Below are 22,010 nucleotides of genomic sequence, written 5' to 3' on the forward strand. Positions count from 1 at the left end.
GCTGTTTCATTGGCCTTAGGTATTTCCCATGTAATGAAGTAATAATGGCAAAATTTCTCCAAAGGCAGTACTTTGGACACATACAATAATACATCTGTGCTTAGTGTATCCTTCAAAGTAAGTAAGTCAATGATATAAAAGAATTGTTTCTTTGAACTTTCTGAATTTTTAAATTCAATATAGGAAGCAAAAACAATCATAAAAACCTATAAGTACCAGCTGCAGCACAAAGTTAGACTGGATCATCAGTTCCCCTCTGTCACCAAGTACTTCCTGGCTACTCCATTTTAAGACACTGAAAATCAGTGAGGAAAGGATCTATTAATGTTTCAGTCATAACTTGGGCGATCCTATTTATCCTATCACAACTATACATGGCATTGAAGCATAATTAGATTATGACACCATTCATTCCTCAAAGCCCACATTTATAACTATTGTTTGAGGGAGAGAGACCTTTACCATCAAACCATATAAAGGTCCAGCATCGGGTTCTCTTTTTTTCTTGTCAATCTAAAGTTTTGAGATCCTCCTCCTCTAGCACTATCAGTTGGCTCCCCACCTGTTTAAAGTTAGAGAGAAGTGTCACAAGACTATGACAAAGACTGGTAATAAAACCATGGCCATACATGCCAATGAACATTAAAAAATAAAAGTCAGAATCCAAAGGGGAAAAACTGTTGAGAAATAAGTTTGCAGATTCAGGTAAAGATCTCACAATATGGCACTATTGTTATCAAAAGGGAAACACCTGTTTCTCAGTGCTCAATCATGAAATTTACCATAAAGAGGAACATTTTGGGGTTCCTTTATGTTGCTTTGCTTCCTGCTGTTTATGCCCAGCACAGCCTGGTTCACTACCTTCCTTGTGAAGCTATTTTCCAAACTGTTTCCATAATCCTGCAAAGCAAATACCTTAACTTGAGTTACAGGGCTGGTCCCTCTCTTTTCATTTTTTATCCCAGTAGGTGAGACTGCCCCTGCTGCGTTTGGTGGCTGTGGAGTTGATGGCATCTTTGCTCCAGGTGACACCTGCATGCTGGCCAGCTGAGCGGCATAGAGCTGCTGCAAAACAGGGAAGACAAAAATCATCTCTTTAAATGCAGCTGAAACAGAGCTTCTGAAAAAACTTACCGTATTGTTAGATAACTATTTCTCTGAATGCTTTGAAATTTCTCTTTCACTATTTTTAAAGAAGAATATAAAAAAGAATAAATAGTATAACAGAAAGAAAGAGCAGTGCTATGGGAGCCATTATTCTGTTCCTGGTCCTTCTAAAAATAAGTTTAGGACCCTAAACAAAGGATTGACTTGCTCTGGAACTCAGTTTCTTCAATCATACAGAAAGGAATTTGACTAATTCCTTTGATCTCAAATATTCGTTCGAGTACTTAAAATCGTTATAAGGTGCACTAAATGTTGTTATGTCCATTCATGTAATTTTAATATTCATGAACTAAGAAACTGATCTAAACTTTTCCAGGCACTTCTGGAAGAACATCATTCTAATTCAGTACTGACTAAACTTTTCTAGGGATGCTGACCCCTCTGGGTGTTCAGAGTGCTGCCCTCAAGATCCCTAAGGCCCAGTACCAGTCCCTCCTTCCTCTATGCTGCATATAGCATAATCCTAAAGAGAATATAGCCAGATTTGTGGAGGAAAAAAGTCAAGCTTCTTTTTCCTAGCACAGGATGTGAAATCCTTAACTGTCGATTTATTAGCTTTGGGGTGCAACTGGTGATAAATAAATGTGTTAATCTGTTATGGTTAACCAGAATTCAGATACCTCAATTTTAACATAATTTAATGCTTGAAAACGCCATTCAAATATTTTATTTTCTTCTTATCATCAAGATTAAGCCATTACCTTGATAGTCATATTTTTATCATAATAAATAAAAAGCTTCCTAGTTCATCAACCACAGAGAAAACAGCTCAAACTTTGCCATATTAGTAGAGGAGAAAAAACAGGTGGTTTGTATGTAATTTCTAGCATTACTATCATTCAGATGGACAAATAAAAAAAAAATTACAGTAATCAAAAACAGACCTTTCAGCACATGTAATTAAATGAAAGCTTAATAAAGAATAATTTGCAAGAGCCAGATGTGCTTATGTCATGATTGTTGCTTTCTTTGGAACAATTTCTCTAATATAACAAGCCTCTAAAGAAATTAAAGTTTCATAATTCTGTATGTGCAATGACTCAGTGGCAAGAAAAATTCACAAGTAATAGCCAGTCAAACTGCTAGAACTTCAGGGAGAAAAAAGACTGTCTTGTTTCCTTTTTACTCTGTTACACTCTTTTCTTTTAAAATTCAGCCAGGTGTCTTCAAAAGGGGCAGGGATGGGGGTGGGATGGAGTTGGTGCTAAGCCAGTGAGGGAACATTACATATTGAATGGAGTGGAGATGGTTGAGAGTTGGAAAAGTAATGACTATATGGCGATAAATGGTGGCTAGTATCATCACCAATATGCCTTACTATTGAGTATTAAAGAGTCAAGAAATCTTAGACAGGTAAGAGTCCTTAGAAATCATTTATGTCTTCATTTTAGCTCCTGATTCACAAGATGAGAAGAAAGTCAATTTTACTCAATCACAAGTCCTTCAGGAAACTTTAACCAGTGAAGAAAAGCTGAAAAACAGATTGTTGGACATAAATCTATTTTTTTTAAAGTTGATTAAATTCAGAAATCCTTCAAAATAATTGAACATTATAGTTGCTTTTTAGAAATAGAATAGTGTTAATTGCTTCCTCTAAAGTTTTGACAATCATTTATTTTATATTTCTTTATTAGGATTGTACTTAAGAAAGACAAGATTCCTTAAGAATTGTGATTTCTTGGAGTTCCTTGGGTGTTGTGGTTACTGATACATTAGATGCAGGAAGAAGTATGGCCATAGTTTATAAAACTTACAGAGCTGGGTAAACTGGACAGTAAGATATTAGATAAGATTTAGTAGAAAGAGCCTTGCAATAGAAATCAGAAATTAAAGTTCACTGTAAAGATAGAAAGTGCTCATGAAAGTAAACATTTTCACATTCTAACAAAATATTTTAGATATAAGTATAGAGCTTTTCAGATTGAGGACTTTAGATCTGTCTTGGATAAAAGAATGCCATTCATTAACAGGCATAGGTTTACGGAATAATTTTACAAATAGCTCACCTTCTAAGCAAACATTAATTGAATATATTCTATATGTTAGGCTTTGTATTAGGAGCTGTAAAAGTAGTTCAGTCATGTCTGACTCTTTGTGGCCCTATGGACTATACAGTCCATGGAATTCTCTAGGCTAGAATCCTGGAGTGGGTAGCCTTTCTCTTCTCCAGGGGATCTTCCCAACCCAAGGATCAAACTCAGGTTTCCTGCATTGCAGGCAGATTCTTTACCAACTGAGTTATCAGGGACGCCCAGGCTGGAGAAAGGAAGATCCACTGGAGAAGGGAAAAAGCTACCCACTCCAGGATTCTGGCCTGGAGAACTAGTCCATGCAGTTGCAGAGTCAGACAGGACTGAGTGACTTTCACTTTCATTAGGAGATGAGGAGGCTTCAAACTCTTGGAACAAGCTTATGGTTCTGGAGAGGATGTAAGATAAAGATCCTCAGCATCTGATTTGTACCTTTCCTGCAAAGCTTATCACTTTTTAAAAACCTTGTGTATAGATATGCACTGGTTTCCCTGGTGGCTCAGTGGTAAAGAACTCACCTGCCAATGCAGGAGAAGCGGGTTTGATCCCTGGATTGGGAAGATCACTTGGAGAAGGAAATGGCAACCCATTCCACTATTCTTGCCTGGGAAATCCCATGGACGGAGGGGCCTGATGGGCTACAGTCCATGGGGTTACAAAAGAGTTGGCACAACTTTAGTGACTGAACAGCATAGCTATACACATGTCTTATCATTTTTGATAAACTATAAGCTTATTGAAGTCATGACCAAACTAATTACTTTTGAATGCCTAGTATCAAGAATAGTGCCTTGCAAATAAAAGATAATCAATCAATATTTTCTGAATTAATGTCCCATATAAAGTCACTGGGTGTTAGGGAGGAGAGATATTCTCTCTATAGATAAGGCAACAGCAGTGGTATATGATTACATTTATTGCAAATATGATGAATAATTTTATGGCAATGAGTTTTAAGATATAAAAGGAAAATAAATTCAGTTCAAGTTAAATTATTCTAAGAAACTGTCTTCTTGAAGTCATTTTTAGAATGTTGACTAGATCGGTCCTGAATAACTACTGGCTTCACTAACCCACCTTACATTTTCCTAAAACAAATTGTAGTACTAATTTTTTCTTCTTAGCCTAATTATGTATAAATTTAAATTTTCCCTAAATTTTACTGTATCCTTTTCTGAAAGAACATAAAATATTAGTTATTTATATAAATAGCTTTAAGTTAGAAAACTCCTTTGAAAACTAATGATTTAGGAAGGAAAATAGGTTCAGTTCAGTTAAGTCGCTCAGTTGTGTCTGGCTCTTTGCGACCCCATGAATCACAGCAATCCAGGCCTCCCTGTCCATCACCAACTCCAGAGTTCACTCAAACTCACGTCCATCAAGTCGGTGATGCCATCCAGCCATCTCATCCTCTGTCATCCCCTTCTCCTCCTGCCCTCAATCCCTCCTACTATCAGAGTCTTTTCCAATGAGTCAACTCTTCATGTGAGGTGGCCAAAGTACTGGAGTTTCAGCTTTAGCACCATTCCTTCCAAAGAACACCCAGGGCTAATCTCCTTTAGAATGGACTGGTTGGATCTCCTTGCAGTCCAAAGGACTCTCAAGAGTCCTCTCCAACACCACACTTCAAAAACATCAATTCTTCGGTGTTCAGCTTTCTTCACAGTCCAAATCTCACCATACATGACCACAGGAAAAACCATAGCCTTGACTAGATGGACCTTTGTTGGCAAAGTAATGTCTCTGCTTTTTCATACGCTGTCTAGGTTGGTCATAACTTTCCTTCCAAGGGGTAAGCATCTTTTAATTTCATGGCTGCAATCACCATCTTCAGTGATTTTGGAGCCCCCCCAAAATAAAGTCTGACACTGTTTCCACTGTTTCCCCATCTATTTCCCATAAAGTGATGGGACTGGATGCCATGATCTTCCTTTTCTGAATGTTGAGCTTTAAGCCAACTTTTTCACTCTCCTCTTTCACTTTCATCAAGAGGCTTTTGAGTTCCTCTTCACTTTCTGCCATAAGGGTGGTGTCATCTGCATATCTGAGGTTATTGATATTTCTCCCAGCAATCTTGATACCAGCTTGTGCTTCTTCCAGCCCAGCGATTCTCAAGATGTACTCTGCATATAAGTTAAATAAGCAGGGTGACAATATACAGCTTTGACATACTCCTTTTCTTATTTGGAACCAATCTGTTGTTCCATGTCCAGTTAAACTCTAACTAATACCCTCTTCCAACAACACAAGAAGACTCTACACATGGATATCACCAGATGGTCAACACCGAAATCAGATTGATTACATTCTTTGCAGCCAAAGATGGAGAAGCTCTATGAAGTCAGCAAAAACAAGACTGGGTGCTGACTGTGGCTCCAATCATGAACTCCTTATTGCCAAATTCAGACTAAAATTGAAGAAAGTGGAGAAAACCACTATACCATTCAGGTATGACCTAAATCAAATCCCTTATGACTACACAGTGGAAATGAGAAATAGATTTAAGGGACTAGATCTGATAGACAGACTGCCTGATGAACTATGGATGGAGGTCCATGACATTGTACAAGAGACAGGAATCAAGACCATCCCCAAGAAAAAGAAGTGCAAAAAAGCAAAATGGCTGTCTGAGGAGGCCTTACAAATAGCTATGAAAAGACGGGAAGCAAAACACAAAGGAGAAAAGGAAAGATATACCCATTTGAATGCAGAGTTCCAAAGAATAGCAAGGAGAGATAAGAAAGCCTTCCTCAGCAATCAATGCAAAGAAATAGAGGAAAACAATAGAATGGGAAAGACTAGAGATCTCTTCAAGAAAATTAGAGACACCAAGGAAATATTTCATGCAAAGATGGGCTCAATAAAGGACAGAAATGGTAGGAACCTAACAGAAGCAGAAGATATTAAGAAGAGGTGGCAAGAATACACAGAACTGTACAAAAAAGAGCTTCACGACCCAGATAATCATGATGGTGTGATCACTCACCTAGAGCCAGACATCCTGAAATGTGAAGTCAAGTGGGCCTTAGAAAGCATCACTATGAACAAAGCTAGTGCAGGTGATGGAATTCCAGTTGAGCTATTTCAAATCCTGAAAGATGATGCTGTGAAAGTGTTGCACTCAATATGCCAGCAAATTTGGAAAACTCAGCAGTGGCCACAGGACTGGAAAAGGTCAGTTTTCATTCCAATCCCAAAGAAAGGCAATGCCAAAGAATGCTCAAACTACCGCACAATTGCACTCATCTCACATACTAGTAAAGTAATGCTCAAAATTCTCCAAGCCAGGCTTCAGCAATATGTGAACCGTGAACTTCCTGATGTTCAAACTGGTTTTAGAAAAGGCAGAGGAACCAGAAATCAAATTGCCAACATCCAATGGATCATCAAAAAAGCAAGAGAGTTCCAGAAAAACATCTATTTCTGCTTTATTGACTATGCCAAAGCCTTTGACTGTGTGGATCACAATAAATTGTGGAAAATTCTTCAAGAGATGGGCATACCAGAACACCTGACCTGCCTCTTGAGAAATCTGTATGCAGGTCAGGAAGCAACAGTTAGAACTAGACATGGAACAACAGACTGGTTCCAAATAGGAAAAGGGGTACGTCAAGACTGTATATTGTCACCCTGCTTATTTAACTTATATGCAGAGTACATCATGAGAAACGCTGGGCTGAAAGAAGCACAAGCTGGAATCAAGATTGCCGGGAGAAATATCAATAACCTCAGATATGCGGATGACACCACCCTTATGGCAGAAAGTGAAGAGGAACTCAAAAGTCTCTTGATGAAAGTGAAAGAGGAGAGTGAAAATGTTGGCTTAAAGCTCAACATTCAGAAAATGAAGATCATGGCATCTGGTCCCATCACTTCATGGGTAATAGATGGGGAAACAGTGGAAACAGTGTCAGACTTTATTTTTTGGGGCTCCAAAATCACTGCAGATGGTGATTGCAGCCATGAAATTAAAAGACGCTTACTCCTTGGAAGGAAAGTTATGGCCAACCTAGATAGCATATTCAAAAGCAGAGACATTACTTTGCCAACCAAGGTCCGTCTAGTCAAGGTTATCGTTTTTCCAGTGGTCATGTATGGATGTGAGAGTTGGACTATAAAGAAGGCTGAGCACCAAAGAATTGGTGCTTTTGAACTGTGGTGTTGGAGAAGACTCTTGAGAATCCCTTGGACTGCAAGGAGATCCAACCAGTCCATCCTAAAGGAGATCAGTCCTGGGTGTTCATTGGAAGTACTGATGCTGAAGCTGAACCTCCAGTACTTTGGCCACCTGATGCGAAGAGCTGACTCATTGGAAAAGACCCTAATGCTAGGAAAGATTGAGAGCAGGAGGAGAAAGGAGCGACAGAGGATGAGATGGTTGGATGGCATCATTGACTCGATGGACATGGGTTTGGGTAGACTCTGGGAGTTGGTGATGGACAGGGAGGCCTGGCGTGCTGCAGTTCATGGGGTCACAAAGAGTCAGACATGATTGAGCAACTGAACTACTATATAATAGCTTACAAAAATATTGTTTCATGTAAGATTCTCAGATCATTGTTCATAGTTATAATGATGATGATAATGAACATTCATTTCCAAATAACATTGAGGTTTTAAAAAGTCAACAGTGTAGTAAAGCTTACATTAGGCTTAGTCAAAGTCTTATAAACTTTGATGAAGACTGTTTTTGTAAATATAGGTCTTTCCATTTTAATTTTGCAAAAATGTTCAGTGGTCATTTGGGATACTGAATTGTCTCTTTATCCAAAATATATAAAAGACATAGAGTACATGTAAAAATGAGCCTAGCTAAATATTTTTCAAAATTATAAAATCACTCATATTCTATAGAGGCACTTTAAGAAACACTTTTACTATTTTATGGCTAAAAAAATTCTACATTTATTATTAGTTCAGTTTTAATAAAGTAGCCAGTATTAAAATTTCTGTAAGCTGAACAGTAACATACTTAGTACCTACAGCTGAAAGGGGCTTAACAGATCATTTATTCTAGTCTGACCTCTTCATTGTACTGATAAGCCAAGGTCTAGAGAATAAAAGTAGCTTGCCCAAGATCATATAGTTAGTACTGGAGGGAGAATAAGAACGCTTTAGTCCTCATTTCAACATTATTATTTAAGTAGAAATGGATATATGAACCAATCTTTGCACCTTTCAAGCACACTTCCAGTATTGGTGAATTTTTTCAGTGGCAAATCTTTATTTAGTGTACTATTACCTAACACTGTTCTAAACAATAGAAGTGCAACCACAAGCAACTCGGAAATGGTCCCTGTTTAACAGCACTATTAAACCCTTTGGAAGTAACTATGAATGATGGCTAGGATAAGTGTTGAGAAAGAAAACTATAGAATGTCAAGAGACTATCTAACAAAAGTATTTAATATAGTTTGGAGGATAAAAGTAGTTTTTCTAAGGAAGCAATGCTTTGAGAACTACCCAGGTGGAAAAGTTGATAAAGAGTATTCCAGAAAGAAGAAACATCAATTACCGTGGCTCTGAGGCAAGAAAAGGAAAGAAAATAATGTTTTCAAGGAACTTAAAGCAGGCCAACAAGGCAGGACTATTGAGGAGCACAGAGTGGCACGGGAAGAGGCAAAAGAGGGGTAGGGTCTTATTAGGCCACACGAATAGTTTCAGACTCTATCCCCGAAAGAGAGGTATCTAGAAAGAGCAATGAACTAGAATCAAGACATAAAGACTCTTTTCTATGTTTCACTACCAGCTTATTGATCAAACTTGTAAGTAAATTGGATTAAGAAAGTCCTATGACAATTTCACAAACCCACAAATATATACCTCTAGTTGTGTTTCCAGTGGTCATGTATGGATGTGAGAGTTGGACTGTGAAGAAGGCTGAGCGCCGAAGAATTGATGCTTTTGAACTGTGGTGTTGGAGAAGACTCTTGAGAGTCCCTTGGACTGCAAGGAGATCCAACCAGTCCATTCTGAAGGAGATCAGCCCTGGGATTTCTTTGGAAGGAATGATGCTAAAGATGAAACTCCAGTACTTTGGCCACCTCATGTGAAGAGTTGATTCATTGGAAAAGACTCTGATACTGGGAGGGATTGGGGGCAGGAAGAGAAGGGGACGACAAAGGATGAGATGGCTGGATGGCATCACTGACTCGATGGACGTGAGTCTGAGTGAACTCTGGAGTTGGTGATGGAAAGGGAGGCCTGGCGTGCTGCGATTCATGGGGTCGCAAAGAGTCGAACACAACTGAGCGACTAAACTGAACTGAACTGAGTTGTGTTTCGGGAGTTCTGTGTCCTGAGACTAGCCTTAAAGAAAAACCTATTTTACATTTGTATTCTAGTGACACTTTTAAAACTAAGTCCACTTAGATTTAACACAAAACAGTAGGTCCTACCAACCACACTCAGCCTTAAAGTGAAATTCTTGAGTGTCTTTGAGCACACACACCGGGCTTAGGTCTCATCAAGACCTAAGAAATATATTGTATCAGGGTCATTTTACAACACTACTGTATTTGAGAAGAAAGGCATGCTTTACCTCCCAAAGAGTCAAATTTATGTCAACTTATAATGGATGGTGTCACAGTGTATCTAATACTCACCACAATGTGAAATACACATTCTTTTATACCTGCTTTCTGTGATAAATCACATAAGATCTCCAAAGGAGAGCACCACAGAAAAAAAGGTGGAAGGACTTTTATTCTCATAATCGCATGATTTTCACGTCACCACTCATCCAGTCATTCAGTTATCACCTCTATTCATTCATGTGTTAATTCAACAAACATATATTGAGCACCATCTCAGTCAGATACTACGCTAGGTATTTTACACTTATTTTATTTCATCTTCAAAATAGTTATGTATAATAGGAATTATTTTCCATCTTTGAGTCAGTCTCACTTTAAAGACCATATGCATCCTGCTACTACATGTTGAAATTATTTAAAATAAGCTATACAGTGAATCACAATGAAACCCATTTCCTGTTCCTAACTACCAGATAAGAATCATTTTCCAAGAAGAGATTCTGATATTGCTGCTCTTCTGAGCTGTTCTGACATCTTCCAGATGTCTCACAGCTACTTTTCCTAAAATGCTGCTGCTGCTGCTAAGTCGCTTCAGTTGTGTCCAACTCTGTGCAACCCCATAGACGGCAGCCCACCAGGCTCCCCTGTCCCTGGGATTCTCCAGGCAAGAACACTGGAGTGGGTTGCGATTTCCTTCTCCAATGCATGAAAGTGAAAGGTGAAAGTGAAGTCATTCAGTCGTGTCCAACTCTTAGCGACCCCATGGACTGCAGCCCACCAGGCTCCTCCGTCCATGGGATTTTCCAGGCAAGAGTACTGGAGTGGGGTGACATTGCCTTCTCCGTTTCCTAAAATAGTCCTTAATATTCTCAAATGGAGAAAGAAGACTTAAGGGTACTACCAGCCACTTTGAAGGAGTAAGGGGCACAATTTTTAGCTAAACTTTCTTCTCCAACCAAGCTGTGAGCCATAATAGAAGACACCTGAAATACCCTAGTGACATATGTTTAATAGACTGATAAAGTAAAAAAGAACTATGCAGACTACGGGTAGAAATAGGAGAACTTGATAAAAAGGGAAGCTGACAGGGGCTTTAAATTGGCACCAGTAGGCTCTAGTATATGGAAACCAACAATAAAAAAAGGCAGACACGACTTCACACGCTGGATTCTCTTTGGAGTAAATTCTCCTGTGTTTTGTCATTTCAATTAGAAAGGGCATTTTAAAGTGGCCTGTCGGAATCTAACCCAGAGAGGGAAAAAAAAAATTTTTTTCTCCTTCAAATACAACTCGCCTATTGGTAGATAATGAAGAAAGGAAGAAAAGAGAAAATGCTATTCTATAAAAGCATTCAATAGACACTGACTTGAAGACTTCAACTCTCTCCTTTATATTTACCTGATTTACTGTGGTTCCACACAAAGTCTGAGAATCCCAGGCTTCTAGCCCAGGTTAACTCAGATTCTGTTCTCATATACTAGACACTACTTGAGGTGTCATAAGGAGATGTTGGAGAAACAAGCAGGTTGGGTAGGGTGGCATTCTTCAGGAAATCTCATTACTTACGTGACTGATGCTGTCTAGGCCCCAAGCCTGGCTCAGTTCACCAGGGATATCCTGGATTTTGTTACCCTCTCAAAACAATGCTGATGACCATTCTACCAACCAAGGAATGCTATAAAAGCTGGGTAAGTTCAGCAGTGAGGCTGTAAGAAGGTGAAAAGGAGACAGGGGTAATTAAGCAGCTTGATTTAGTGCTTGTTCAGCACAGGGAAGAAAGTGTGTCAGTAATAAGTCATTACAGACTGAAGGAGGGGTGGGGGAGAGAGTTTAAAAATAATTTGAAAGAGATCACAAATACTTTTACTTCTCATAAACCTCCAATGTCAACAAAATGATCCAGGAAATATAGCTGTGGTTTTATGGAAGGAAAGAACTGAAGTCCTTGTTTTCAGCATAGAAGGTACTTGTTTAGCTATATCCCTCGTATTTGACACCATAGAAAACTGGCTGTGAGAACAGGAGGAGACAGGAGCAACAGGGAAAAAGCGACTCCTCCCACTCATCACAGTCACGTACTGGGTTAATTCCAAGTCAGTCCCCTTGCCCCGCCTGCATATTTTTTATTGCCATATTTTCCTTTCCTATTAATTGCTCCTATTTTCCATAATTCTACTCATCACTTTCTCCTTAAAGACTTACCTGTCTACTGCCTCCTTCGTATTCCCACTATATCTCATTCTCTATCTCTGTGTACTTTCTCCAAATTGTGAGCTCCCTAATTAAGGAAAGAATTGAGTCTTATTTGTTTTTATGTCCCTAGAAACTAACTTAATGTCTCACAATTAATACATGTTTTGTTAATATGAGCCACTAAAACCCCTTCATTTTACTTTCTTGTCTCTATCTCCTTAAAATTGCTATAATTTCTGCCCACACCCTTTTCTTAGTATACTTTTCCTCACACCTTCTCCAAAAGGAACCCCAGAGATGGAGGTAATTTCTCTTCACTTATGACTTCTTGAACCAATAAGCATGTGAATTCGTCATGTAATGCACTGATTTTCTTGCAAAGAAACATCAGACAACACAATGTTAACAGAAGAAAGAATTGTATACATGATTTAATCTGAGCCCTTTTCTTTACAGATGAAGAAAATGCAAGCCTAGAAAAAGAAGTGATTTGTATAAGCATACCAAGTGGTGAGCTGGGGCTGAATGATATCTAGAACCTAGGTTCCTTAATTTTCCCATTCAGTGTTCACAGGACTCATTTCCCCCTGTGTTCCGTTTTCCTGGGGGACTGACTGCAAATAGAATTTGTACATTCTATCAGAGCTTTTAGTTTGGACTCCATTAAAAGGGATGTTTTTTTCACCATTTCCCTAAGATTTAAAGAGAAATTCATCCTACATGTACTTAGAAAGTAATCATTGGGCACCCGAGAATTATTTATGCTGTAGAATTTTATTTTAATATTTGTCATAAGATGTAACATTTTAAAATGTAACCACAGTATTTAGGTTAATTATAATGATATTAATGTTTCTACAAATTTTTTAAATCAAAGTTTATGCAAATACACAGAAAGGGCAAAATTTGTCTCAGGTGAGAGCAGACGTATTTCACCCTCTTTGAGACTTCTGCCATTTGTCTTCCCACGAAAAATCAAGGGGAAAACGGGACAGGCATTGAGTGTAAGCCACTGAAGAGCCAGGACCTGTTTAATTCATTTCATTATCCCCTGCTGCCGGCTCAAGAATGTCAAGTAAAGAAAAATGAATTGAAAAAGAGAGTTTTCCTGGCTAGAGATCATCTTGCCTATTTTCCCAAGCACTGAGAAGCTTGCTCCTCTGACATAACTCATTGTGTTAATGGGACGCGGAACAGGGGGGATATGCTGCGTGTGAAGGAGAGGAGAAGCTGTGAAAAAAGGAAAAAAGAATAGAAAAGAGGCCCAGGTCAAAGGCCTTACCCTTACACAAAGAGAATTTTTTTAAAAAATTTGAATCCATCAAATCACAGAACATCCAGTGGTCTGCTATGCAAAGAAAAAAAATCATTCTCTGATAGCACCAATTCTATTTGAATGCACTTAGGAGAGCAATTTCCTTATGGAACACAGTTGCACAGAGCAAATACTAAAAACAAACAAATCCACCTCCAATAGTTTTAGCAAGAAAACTCAATCTCTCACTGCTTCTTCCAAGCATCTTTTCTGTCAGGGTGCCAAATAAAATATGTAAATACATAAGGCTTTATTTACAGAAATAAAAGTTCCGTCACTGAAACAATTAGTAATTTGGTTCTTAAAGCAAGATATTCGAAGAGGTGATTAATGAGGGCAGTTGGAAATCGGCATTATGGGAATGAATCTGTTTTCCTCTGTTTCCAAGAGATGGGCAGGCAATGCTGGAGAGATCCAGCTCTCTGAATGTGTTCCAAGTGGTACAGCTTGCATTTGTAATGCTACTTTAACTCTCTAGTCACAAAGTCTTAGCTCATCAGAAAAGTCTTAAACAAACGCATCTTGACTCTACCAATAGGCTATAAAACTCATCAATGAGTCCAGAAGTTGAGTTTGAAATCCAAGCATTATTTCCCCAAAATTAAGTCACAAGGAATTTTTCAAAAGATATATCTGGGTGTGTGTTTAATAAAATACTTTTAAATAAAAGTAAATAGTTCAATAAAATACTTTTCATATTTCCCGATATTCAAAAGCATTGTTTCTTTGTAACTGAAAGGTAAAGTTCATTCAAAACTTATTTAATGAGTAGCTACTCCTGGCCAGGTGCTATGCAAGAAATATAGAGGAGGTCAGGAAAACTAAAAGAAGGAAACATTTGAGTAGAGACCTGAAAGAAGTGAGGAAGCAAACCAGGGCGTTATCTGGGTAAGCACTTCAGGCAGAGGCAAAGAAAAGGTGAAAGTCCTAAGACCAAGGTGTGCTTATGTGTAGGTGAGAAACAGCAAGAAGGCCAGTGAGGCTGCAGCTGAGTGAGCTGGGCAGAGTAATAGGCCAGGTGTCACAAAGATAGCAAGGAGGTCAGATCATGCAGACCTTGAGTACTATCAGACCGACTTTAGATTCCACTCTGAGTCTCTGGGTTTCTAGAAACACTATTACAACAACATGGCAGACCCGGAAATCCCTCAGCAATACCCACAGAAAAATCTGGAGATGTGCCACTGCTGCCTTGCCTTGGCCTGTGATGACTGCCAAGAAACCAGATGCTATTGCTTGAAAAATATTCTACAACTGTCTAGCTTCCATGCCCTTCGATTTCCAGCCATAATGAAGCCTCCAAAACAACACAGAATGAAGACAAATATGGGTAAGTATGCAATGAAAAAAGTTTTTAACTTGTTAAAAATATATCTTTGGGGAAAAATGCATGAAAAGAAGGTATAATATTTTCTAAATGCTATTTTTTCCCTTTAATGAGTGGATAGAACAAACATTGCTAGTTGGCAATAAATGTGTTTATTACATGAAAATATTTTACTTTTTAAAACTGTAAACTCTTTTAAGCTGGTTTTTAAAATCTCAGGAGATTTTGGAAGATTGAACACAAGAATTATGCTAATGAACAAAATTTCATATCTATGATGAAATGTACAAACTTACTTTTTAAAAATCTCATATTAATAATAACATGAAATGTGCATTTGCAATCAATATTGAGAGATAAGGATGCATTTTGAATTCACTTTTAAGTGATCCGGTAAACTGGCAAGAAATGATGCAAAATATACTCTTCTCCCCTTACTCTTATATTTTCTTCTGTATTTTTGAAATTCAAATAAATATTTTACACTGTTTAAGAGCCACGTCTACTTTCATTTTTAAACTGCAAATTATTAGTATTGCCAATTGGAGAACTTCAGCATATTTTGCAGTATGTAAATATGCCATCTGTATCCTACAGTAATACCCATGGCTTACTCCCTAATTAGCAGAAAGGAATGATACCTTATACATAGCAGCCATAGTAAAAATTATTTAAATAGTCTATCATAAACCTATAACGTGCTGTATTGTCACTAGACATGATACTGATACATATCTCAATAATCCACCTTGAGAAATCATTACAGCAGATGAAGCAGGTAATGGTTAATACAAAGGACTGAAGAAGAAGCTTAGAAAAATAAGGTTTATATGTTGCTATGAGCAGGATAATACAGTGATTAAGAGTGCACACTCTTCAGTCAGAACCTACTAATTATGCGATCTCGGGAAAGTTATGTAATCGCCCAGTGCCTTAAATTTCCACATCTTTAAAATGGGAAACTAATAGCACTTACTCCAAAAGATTTGTAGAATGGAATAAATGAATTAATGCACATAAATACTTAAAACAGGGGCTCACCATAAAGACTACTACTACGCCATAAAGACTCAAAATCTGTAAGCTCTTAAATCTTTATTGGTAAATCTGCTTAAACAGATGTCACTCCAAAGACCTTATTCAGAAAATACTTGGCATTTTTACTTAATTTAATAAAAAAAATATTAGGAATACAAAGATTAAGAAGACAGGATGCCTTTCAGGTACTCACACCAAGAATAGGAAGAAGGGAAGAAACACACAATATGGTACATTTACAAATTGCTACTGAGACACATCACTGGGAACAATTTGGTTTTTTTTTTTCTCCCAGATTTATTGAGGTATAATTGGTAAATAAAGTTGTGTAACTTTAACGTGGAGACGTGATAATTTGATATGAGAATCTACGGTGAAATGATTATTACAATGTAGTTAACACATCCATCAGAAATAGTTTTGACTGAGGACAGTTAGGTAGGTTTTACTTACAGTAAAGCCAAAAAAAAAAACAAACAGATCTTACGTTAGCTAAAAGTTTAAAAATAATCCTGTAAAATTATTTAACAACAACTACAAAAATCCTGAGCAGAATGGGCACCAATCCCAACAACAAGGGAGTGTTTAGGCTACTAGAATTTCTGTTCTGCTTTAGAAAGGTCTCCTCCTCCCAGCCCATTTCTTTGGGCTAGTACCCCAAGACTGTTCCATAGAACTAAAATATTCACACTGAGGGCCAATGTAACTTTGAGGAAGCCTTAAGATTTATAAAATGTATCACTTCACTGAAAAAAAGGGAAACCACCCTTGGCTATTCACTGAGGGAACAGGAACTTTGCTTTGTTCTTGTTTCCATTGTCCATTGTTGCACAGAGAAAACGCTTTAAAAATTCAAAGTCCTCATTTGGGGGCGGGGGGGGGGCGTGGATTTTCAGATTCTCAGTATCTCCTCTAAGCCTACTGTAGCACCTCTAGAAAACTCTGGTTACATGATGCAAAATCACAACTTTTCTTTGTTAAGAGGGCATAATTTCAAGCGGACCATGGAATATTTATGTCTCTATGCAGCTCTTTGAAGGAGTAATCTTATGTTTTTGTGCCCATCGTGGGTCAGAGGTTCAAATCAGCACTTCTTTCTGTCACTTCTTATATGTTTTACTATAATTTACAGCTCAGCGAGAGGACACATAAAACAAAAGTGTCTATTTTATTTCAGCAACTAATTCTAGTTAATCAAAGATTTCCAGCCAAACAACCCAGCATGAAACTCTGCACGGAAAATTCGAGGAGAACAAAGCATTTTGTCAAATAACACATCTCATGATGTAAACACATATGTCTCTTAAAGGAAATTTTATCGTTTCCACATTATCGGCATACAAAAGAAGCATTCTTGTCACAGACCTGGTGCGACTGAGGAGTCATCGTCATTGGAAACAAGAGCCTGATTAGGTTCCCACACAGATATGAATAGACTTTCCCTTTTTAGTGAAATAGCTGCTTTTATTCCTTTTTAAAACAGACTGGTAATTGTCACCCTAAAAACACTGAATTGTACTAGGGGAAACATTTGTTTCTGCTTTTTTTTCCCCCATCTTTTTAGAATCAGCCAATAACATTACTATCCCTTCTGGTTGGTCCTCTTCTGGAAAGTCTGAGTTAATCCACAGCTGTGTGAATGTGAAAAAGGGACACAGCAGGCTAAGTCTGTTGGGTCTCTTGTCTGCTAATAAAGTGCACAGTCTGCAGGACAGATGTTAAGAGGATCTGTTAAATAAGTCAGTGGCAGAGATCCTGACCTCTGCCAAGGAACATTTTATTATTCCAGAAAGGGGCATAATTGCAAGGCATTAACAATTAGAAGAACCATAGCTTTTCTTTATAGATTTTACTCCTTGTTTCATCATTTGGTTGAAATATAGTATGAAGGCCCATTCGCTGAGAAGCAATGTGCTAAATATGATTGGATTTAGTACAAACTGCAGATTACAAGATTTCCCCAAATCCCGGAGAAATGGTTGGACCTTGGCTTTGCTTCAATCTTAAACAGTTTTGTTTATTCTGCGTGTATCATTACACTATTTGTACAGTTTCACTTGCCACAGGGTACCATTGTACTAAAGGGACCATGAATCTTACCAAATGCAGTTTCCTAACTATTAAATCTAGTGTAATGGGAAATGTAAACTAGAGATCAGATTAATAGAGGAATATCACATCATAAAGCTGTTCTCTATACCTTATACCACTTTACCATTTACGGTGTGAATAAAATCACGTCTACCACAAGCGTTGCCAATTCCCAAGTGTGGTGTAAAAGGCACTTTGCGATCTGACTCCTTGCTTACCTTTCCAGCCTCACCTCCTATTGCTCTCACACACTCAGCCTATGCCAGACCATTTGTTGTTTTCTGAATGTGCCATGCTATCTAGTGCTCCTACACCGACGGGCAGACTGCTTTTTGTCTGGAGTGCTTTTTCTCTCCTCTGTATCTCTACCACTCTGAATGGCTCTCCCATAAACCTAGTGAATTTCTACTTTCCTCTCAAGATTCATTTTAACATCATCTCATCCATAAAGATTGCCAATACTTCTCCAGGTAGAGCTTAACACTTTCTCCTTCCATAGCATTTTTATTCTGGAAGCACATATTCTTTAACAGTTATCACATTGTTTACCAGATTGTAGGCCCTCTGAGGGCAAGGATCAAGTTCTATCCATTTTAATATCCCCCAAATAGAAAAGAGTGCTTACTACACAGTAGGCACTTAATAAACATGTGGGAAATAGGCTTCCCAGGTGTTGCTGGTGGTAAGGAACCCACCTGCCAAGCAGGAGACAGAAGAGACGTGGATTTGACCCCTGGGTGGGAAGGGAAGATCCCCTGGAGAAGGAAATGGCAACCCCACTCCAATATTCTTGCCTGGAGAATCCCATGAACAGTGGAGCCTGGTGGGCTATATATAGTCCATAGGGTCACAAAGAGTCAGACAAGACTGAAAGTGACTTAGCATTCATGCATGGGGAATTAACGTATGACTGAATTAATTATAATTAATCCTTTTTCATGTTTATATAAGTTTTATTCTGGCCTTGTTACTACCTGTACTGTTAGAGGGTCTAATATTTAATATACCTTATTTTGTTTTTTTCAAAGAATTGTTGTTGTTTAGTCACTAAGTCATGTCTGACTCTTTTGTGACCCCATGGACTGTAGCCCACCAGGCTCCTCTGTCCTCCACTCTCTCCCAGAGTTTGCTCAAATTTATGTTCATTGAGTGATGCTACCTAACCATCTCATCCTCTGCCCCCTCTGAGAACAAGTGGAAGCATGAGCTGTATTATCCTCTTGGCCATATGTTTAAAATTCAGAAAAATAAAATAAAATAAAATTCAGTTATTGATCCAAAATTTATTTGGAAGTCATAAAATTTAGCTCTTCATACTCTTGCCTCACAATTCTACACACTGTAACTCAGGCCATTTACAAGCTATGTAGCTTTGGCAGGTTAATCTATCTCTCTAGGCCTCAGTCTCTGCAAAAATCAAAAGATTCACATGATACTAGACAGTGTGTTGTTGTTCAGTAGCTAGGTCATGTCCAACTCTTCTGTGACCCTAAGAACTGTAGCCCTCCAGGCTCCTCTGTCCATGGGATTTTCCCAGGCAAGAATACTGGGTTGGGTTGCCATTTCCTTCTCCAGGGGATCTTCCTGACCCTGGGATCAAACCTACATCTCCTGCACTGGCAGATGGATTCTTTACCACTGAGCCACCAGGGAAGACCACTTGACAGTGTGTGAAGCATTTTTGACAAACATTTTCTTATTTATTTCTCACAACCGCCCAAGGAGTATAGATATCATTACTAATCCACTTAATAGAATCTGGTATGAAAGTGTTAGTCACTCAGTCATGTCTGACTCTTTGTAACCCCATGGACTGTAGCTCGCCAGGCTTCTCCATCCATGGGATTTTTCCAGGCAACAATACTGGTGTGGGTTGCCATTTCCTTCTCCAGGGGATCTTCCTGACCCAGGGATTGAACCCGGGTCTCCTGCATTGCAGGCAGACTCTTCATCGTCTGAGCCACTGGGGAAGCCCAGAATCTGGGTATAGAAAGACTGATTTGCTCAAGCTCATAGAACCAGTAGTAGAGTTGGGATCTGGTCTTCAAGGCCTCTGAAGGCCTTTCTAGCTCTGAAAATTATGCCATTTTTTTAATCTCTTTGTCTACTTGTGAAAGTTTTTCTTTCAATATTGTGGCACTTTTTCCAAATAGTGGTTAAGTCCAGTTTAAAATACCTTAATTGCTTCTTGCTGCTGCTAAGTCACTTCAGTCGTGTCCGACTCTGTGCGACCCCATAGACAGCAGCCCACCAGGCTTCCCCATCCCTGGGATTCTCCAGGCAAGAACACCACCTTAATTGGTTTCTTGCTAAAAGAGCGCTGTACCATGCCTTGTGCTTTTTGAAATCTGGTGTGCTCATCAGGCATAGGCATTAGGACAAAAATATTTCAAAAAATCTATACACAACCAGCTTGATCAACCAATAAATGAGTATATTTGCATAGACACATACCAAGTGATCAGCTGTATCTTACCTGTTTGTATCACTTTTAGTGTGGCTCATTTAATTGCTTTCATCCCCAGGCTATAAGAAGGCAGGAACTTGTTTAGCTTGTTTGCCTAATAGAGTACCTAAAGTACACAGTACATGCTTTAAAAATATGTTTAATTAATGAATTAATAAGAGAGATACAAGTATAAGGATGTGGAGAGAAACGGTGTTTATTGAGTATTTTCTATGTAGTAGACATTGTCCTAGCTGATTGACTTGTGTTACTTCATTTAATCCTTGCGATATGGGAGGTATCATTATCCCCATTTCATAGCTGAGGAGACTGAGTTTCAGAGGACATTAGCTCTTGTTCACATCATTCTTTTAACTGAAGAGGTCTATGGAACTGATTTTTTGAAACCTCCAAGCCATTTACTATTGTATAGACAGGATGTCACGGAACAAGCTAGCTACTAAATAGTGAGCATGCTGTTCAAACACAGAGTAGCATGCCATCACCTGATGACATGTGTCATTTTCCTTTTTCACAATGAGGTATAGTGGTATGTGGTGTTAAGAGTTTCACAGTCAGGAAATGTGGCAGAGGTGGATCTAAAATCAGGAATAATATGGTTGGATATAGATGAATTATATACGGTTACTTTATTCTGCAAATCAGCAATGCCTCTTTATTAAAACCATTGATAAATGGATGGAAAGGTATGGGAAGGTGGAGGATTTCAGCCCAAATTGGTCAGATCTAGGCCTCTACTTTCTCAGAAAACTCCTCATTCTTGCTCTCACTCTGCTGTACTGTGTCTAAGCCAATGATATAGCTATGCATTCATTATTCAGGGACTACCCCTCGGGCCCTGGAACAAACACTTCCTAGGATGTGAGGAAGGTGTTCTGAGCAGGTGAGCACTTTATAGAGGTGTATCTTTTTCTATGTGGTTTAAGGATCCCCTAAACTCTGGAGGGCAATCTCAGTGCACTGAGGACTAGTTAGGGCACATGCTCCACTCCATTTAGTGACAGTGACTGTTTCTCTTTCTTTTAAAAAAAAATGATTCGCTTTTTTATTTTTAAGCAGATCAAGCAATAATCCATTGAGAATGTGATGCTAAACCACTTTTCCTATAGAGTGTTTAAACTGGACCTCTGAGAAGGAGCTTGATACAATTCAATGACTGAAGTAATACCTTTGTCCATTTGAGCATTAAATGGCCCGTTGAAATACAGCTTAGTTAGAAGGAATTTCAGAAAATAGTACTTTCTAATTTTTTTTTTCTTTCCCAGCTGACTAGAGCAGAGCTTGGAAAATGCAGTTCAATCACTTTCTACAGCCTCTCAGGTCAGCCTCTCACCAGTGTTAATTAAATATAACCCCCTTAGAATACGAGAGGTTAAGTGAGAGCAACATAGCATTCTTCTCCAATATATTACTGTGAACACAAATGGCCATAATCTGTTTATAAGAAGGCTTCTTTGAGCACAGAGGTCTCACTAATGAAAAATTATAAGAGGAAAAGCAACATAATGTGACAACTGTTCATCGCAAAATACATTTTAAACTACCCATTTCCACATCCATTGTGCTTAAATAACACATATCATAAAGGAAATTGGTGTAACAGATGGTTTCAGCTCTGGGTAGCAAATGCAGACCAGTTTTCAGTGTGATAAAGTGAAACTGGAAAAGCCAGTGCATAATTCAGTCAATCTCTAACCTGAAGTCTCTCTTCCCCTCAAGCCAGAGAACTTTTCCCCAGCAGCTAAAGGCATTAATATACTTTCTCTTTTTAGCCGATGCTGTATCTTCAGTGGCACAACTTGGCCTGACTTACTGAAACTAGAAAATTGCTGAAAGAATGGTTTTA

At 38.5% G+C, this 22,010-nt stretch overlaps 1 protein-coding gene across 32 annotated transcripts in view; it reads right to left on the bottom strand.

The window, feature by feature from the left end:
• Positions 1 to 22,010, bottom strand: part of SOX6 (SRY-box transcription factor 6) — a 719,303-nt gene that overhangs the window by 95,863 nt on the left and 601,430 nt on the right. For 29 of the 32 annotated variants that reach the window (XM_070384013.1, XM_070383997.1, XM_070384007.1 and 26 more), the window contains one exon: positions 916 to 1,065. In XM_070384013.1, coding sequence (XP_070240114.1) covers positions 916 to 1,065 — 150 coding nt within the window. The remainder of the gene's footprint in view (positions 1 to 915; positions 1,066 to 22,010) is intronic. The other 3 variants (XM_070384003.1, XM_070384024.1, XM_070384028.1) reach the window with 1 other exon arrangement.

The sequence above is a fragment of the Bos mutus genome, chromosome 15 (genome assembly GCF_027580195.1).
Source record: "Bos mutus isolate GX-2022 chromosome 15, NWIPB_WYAK_1.1, whole genome shotgun sequence".
Taxonomy (NCBI): Eukaryota; Metazoa; Chordata; class Mammalia; order Artiodactyla; family Bovidae; genus Bos; species Bos mutus.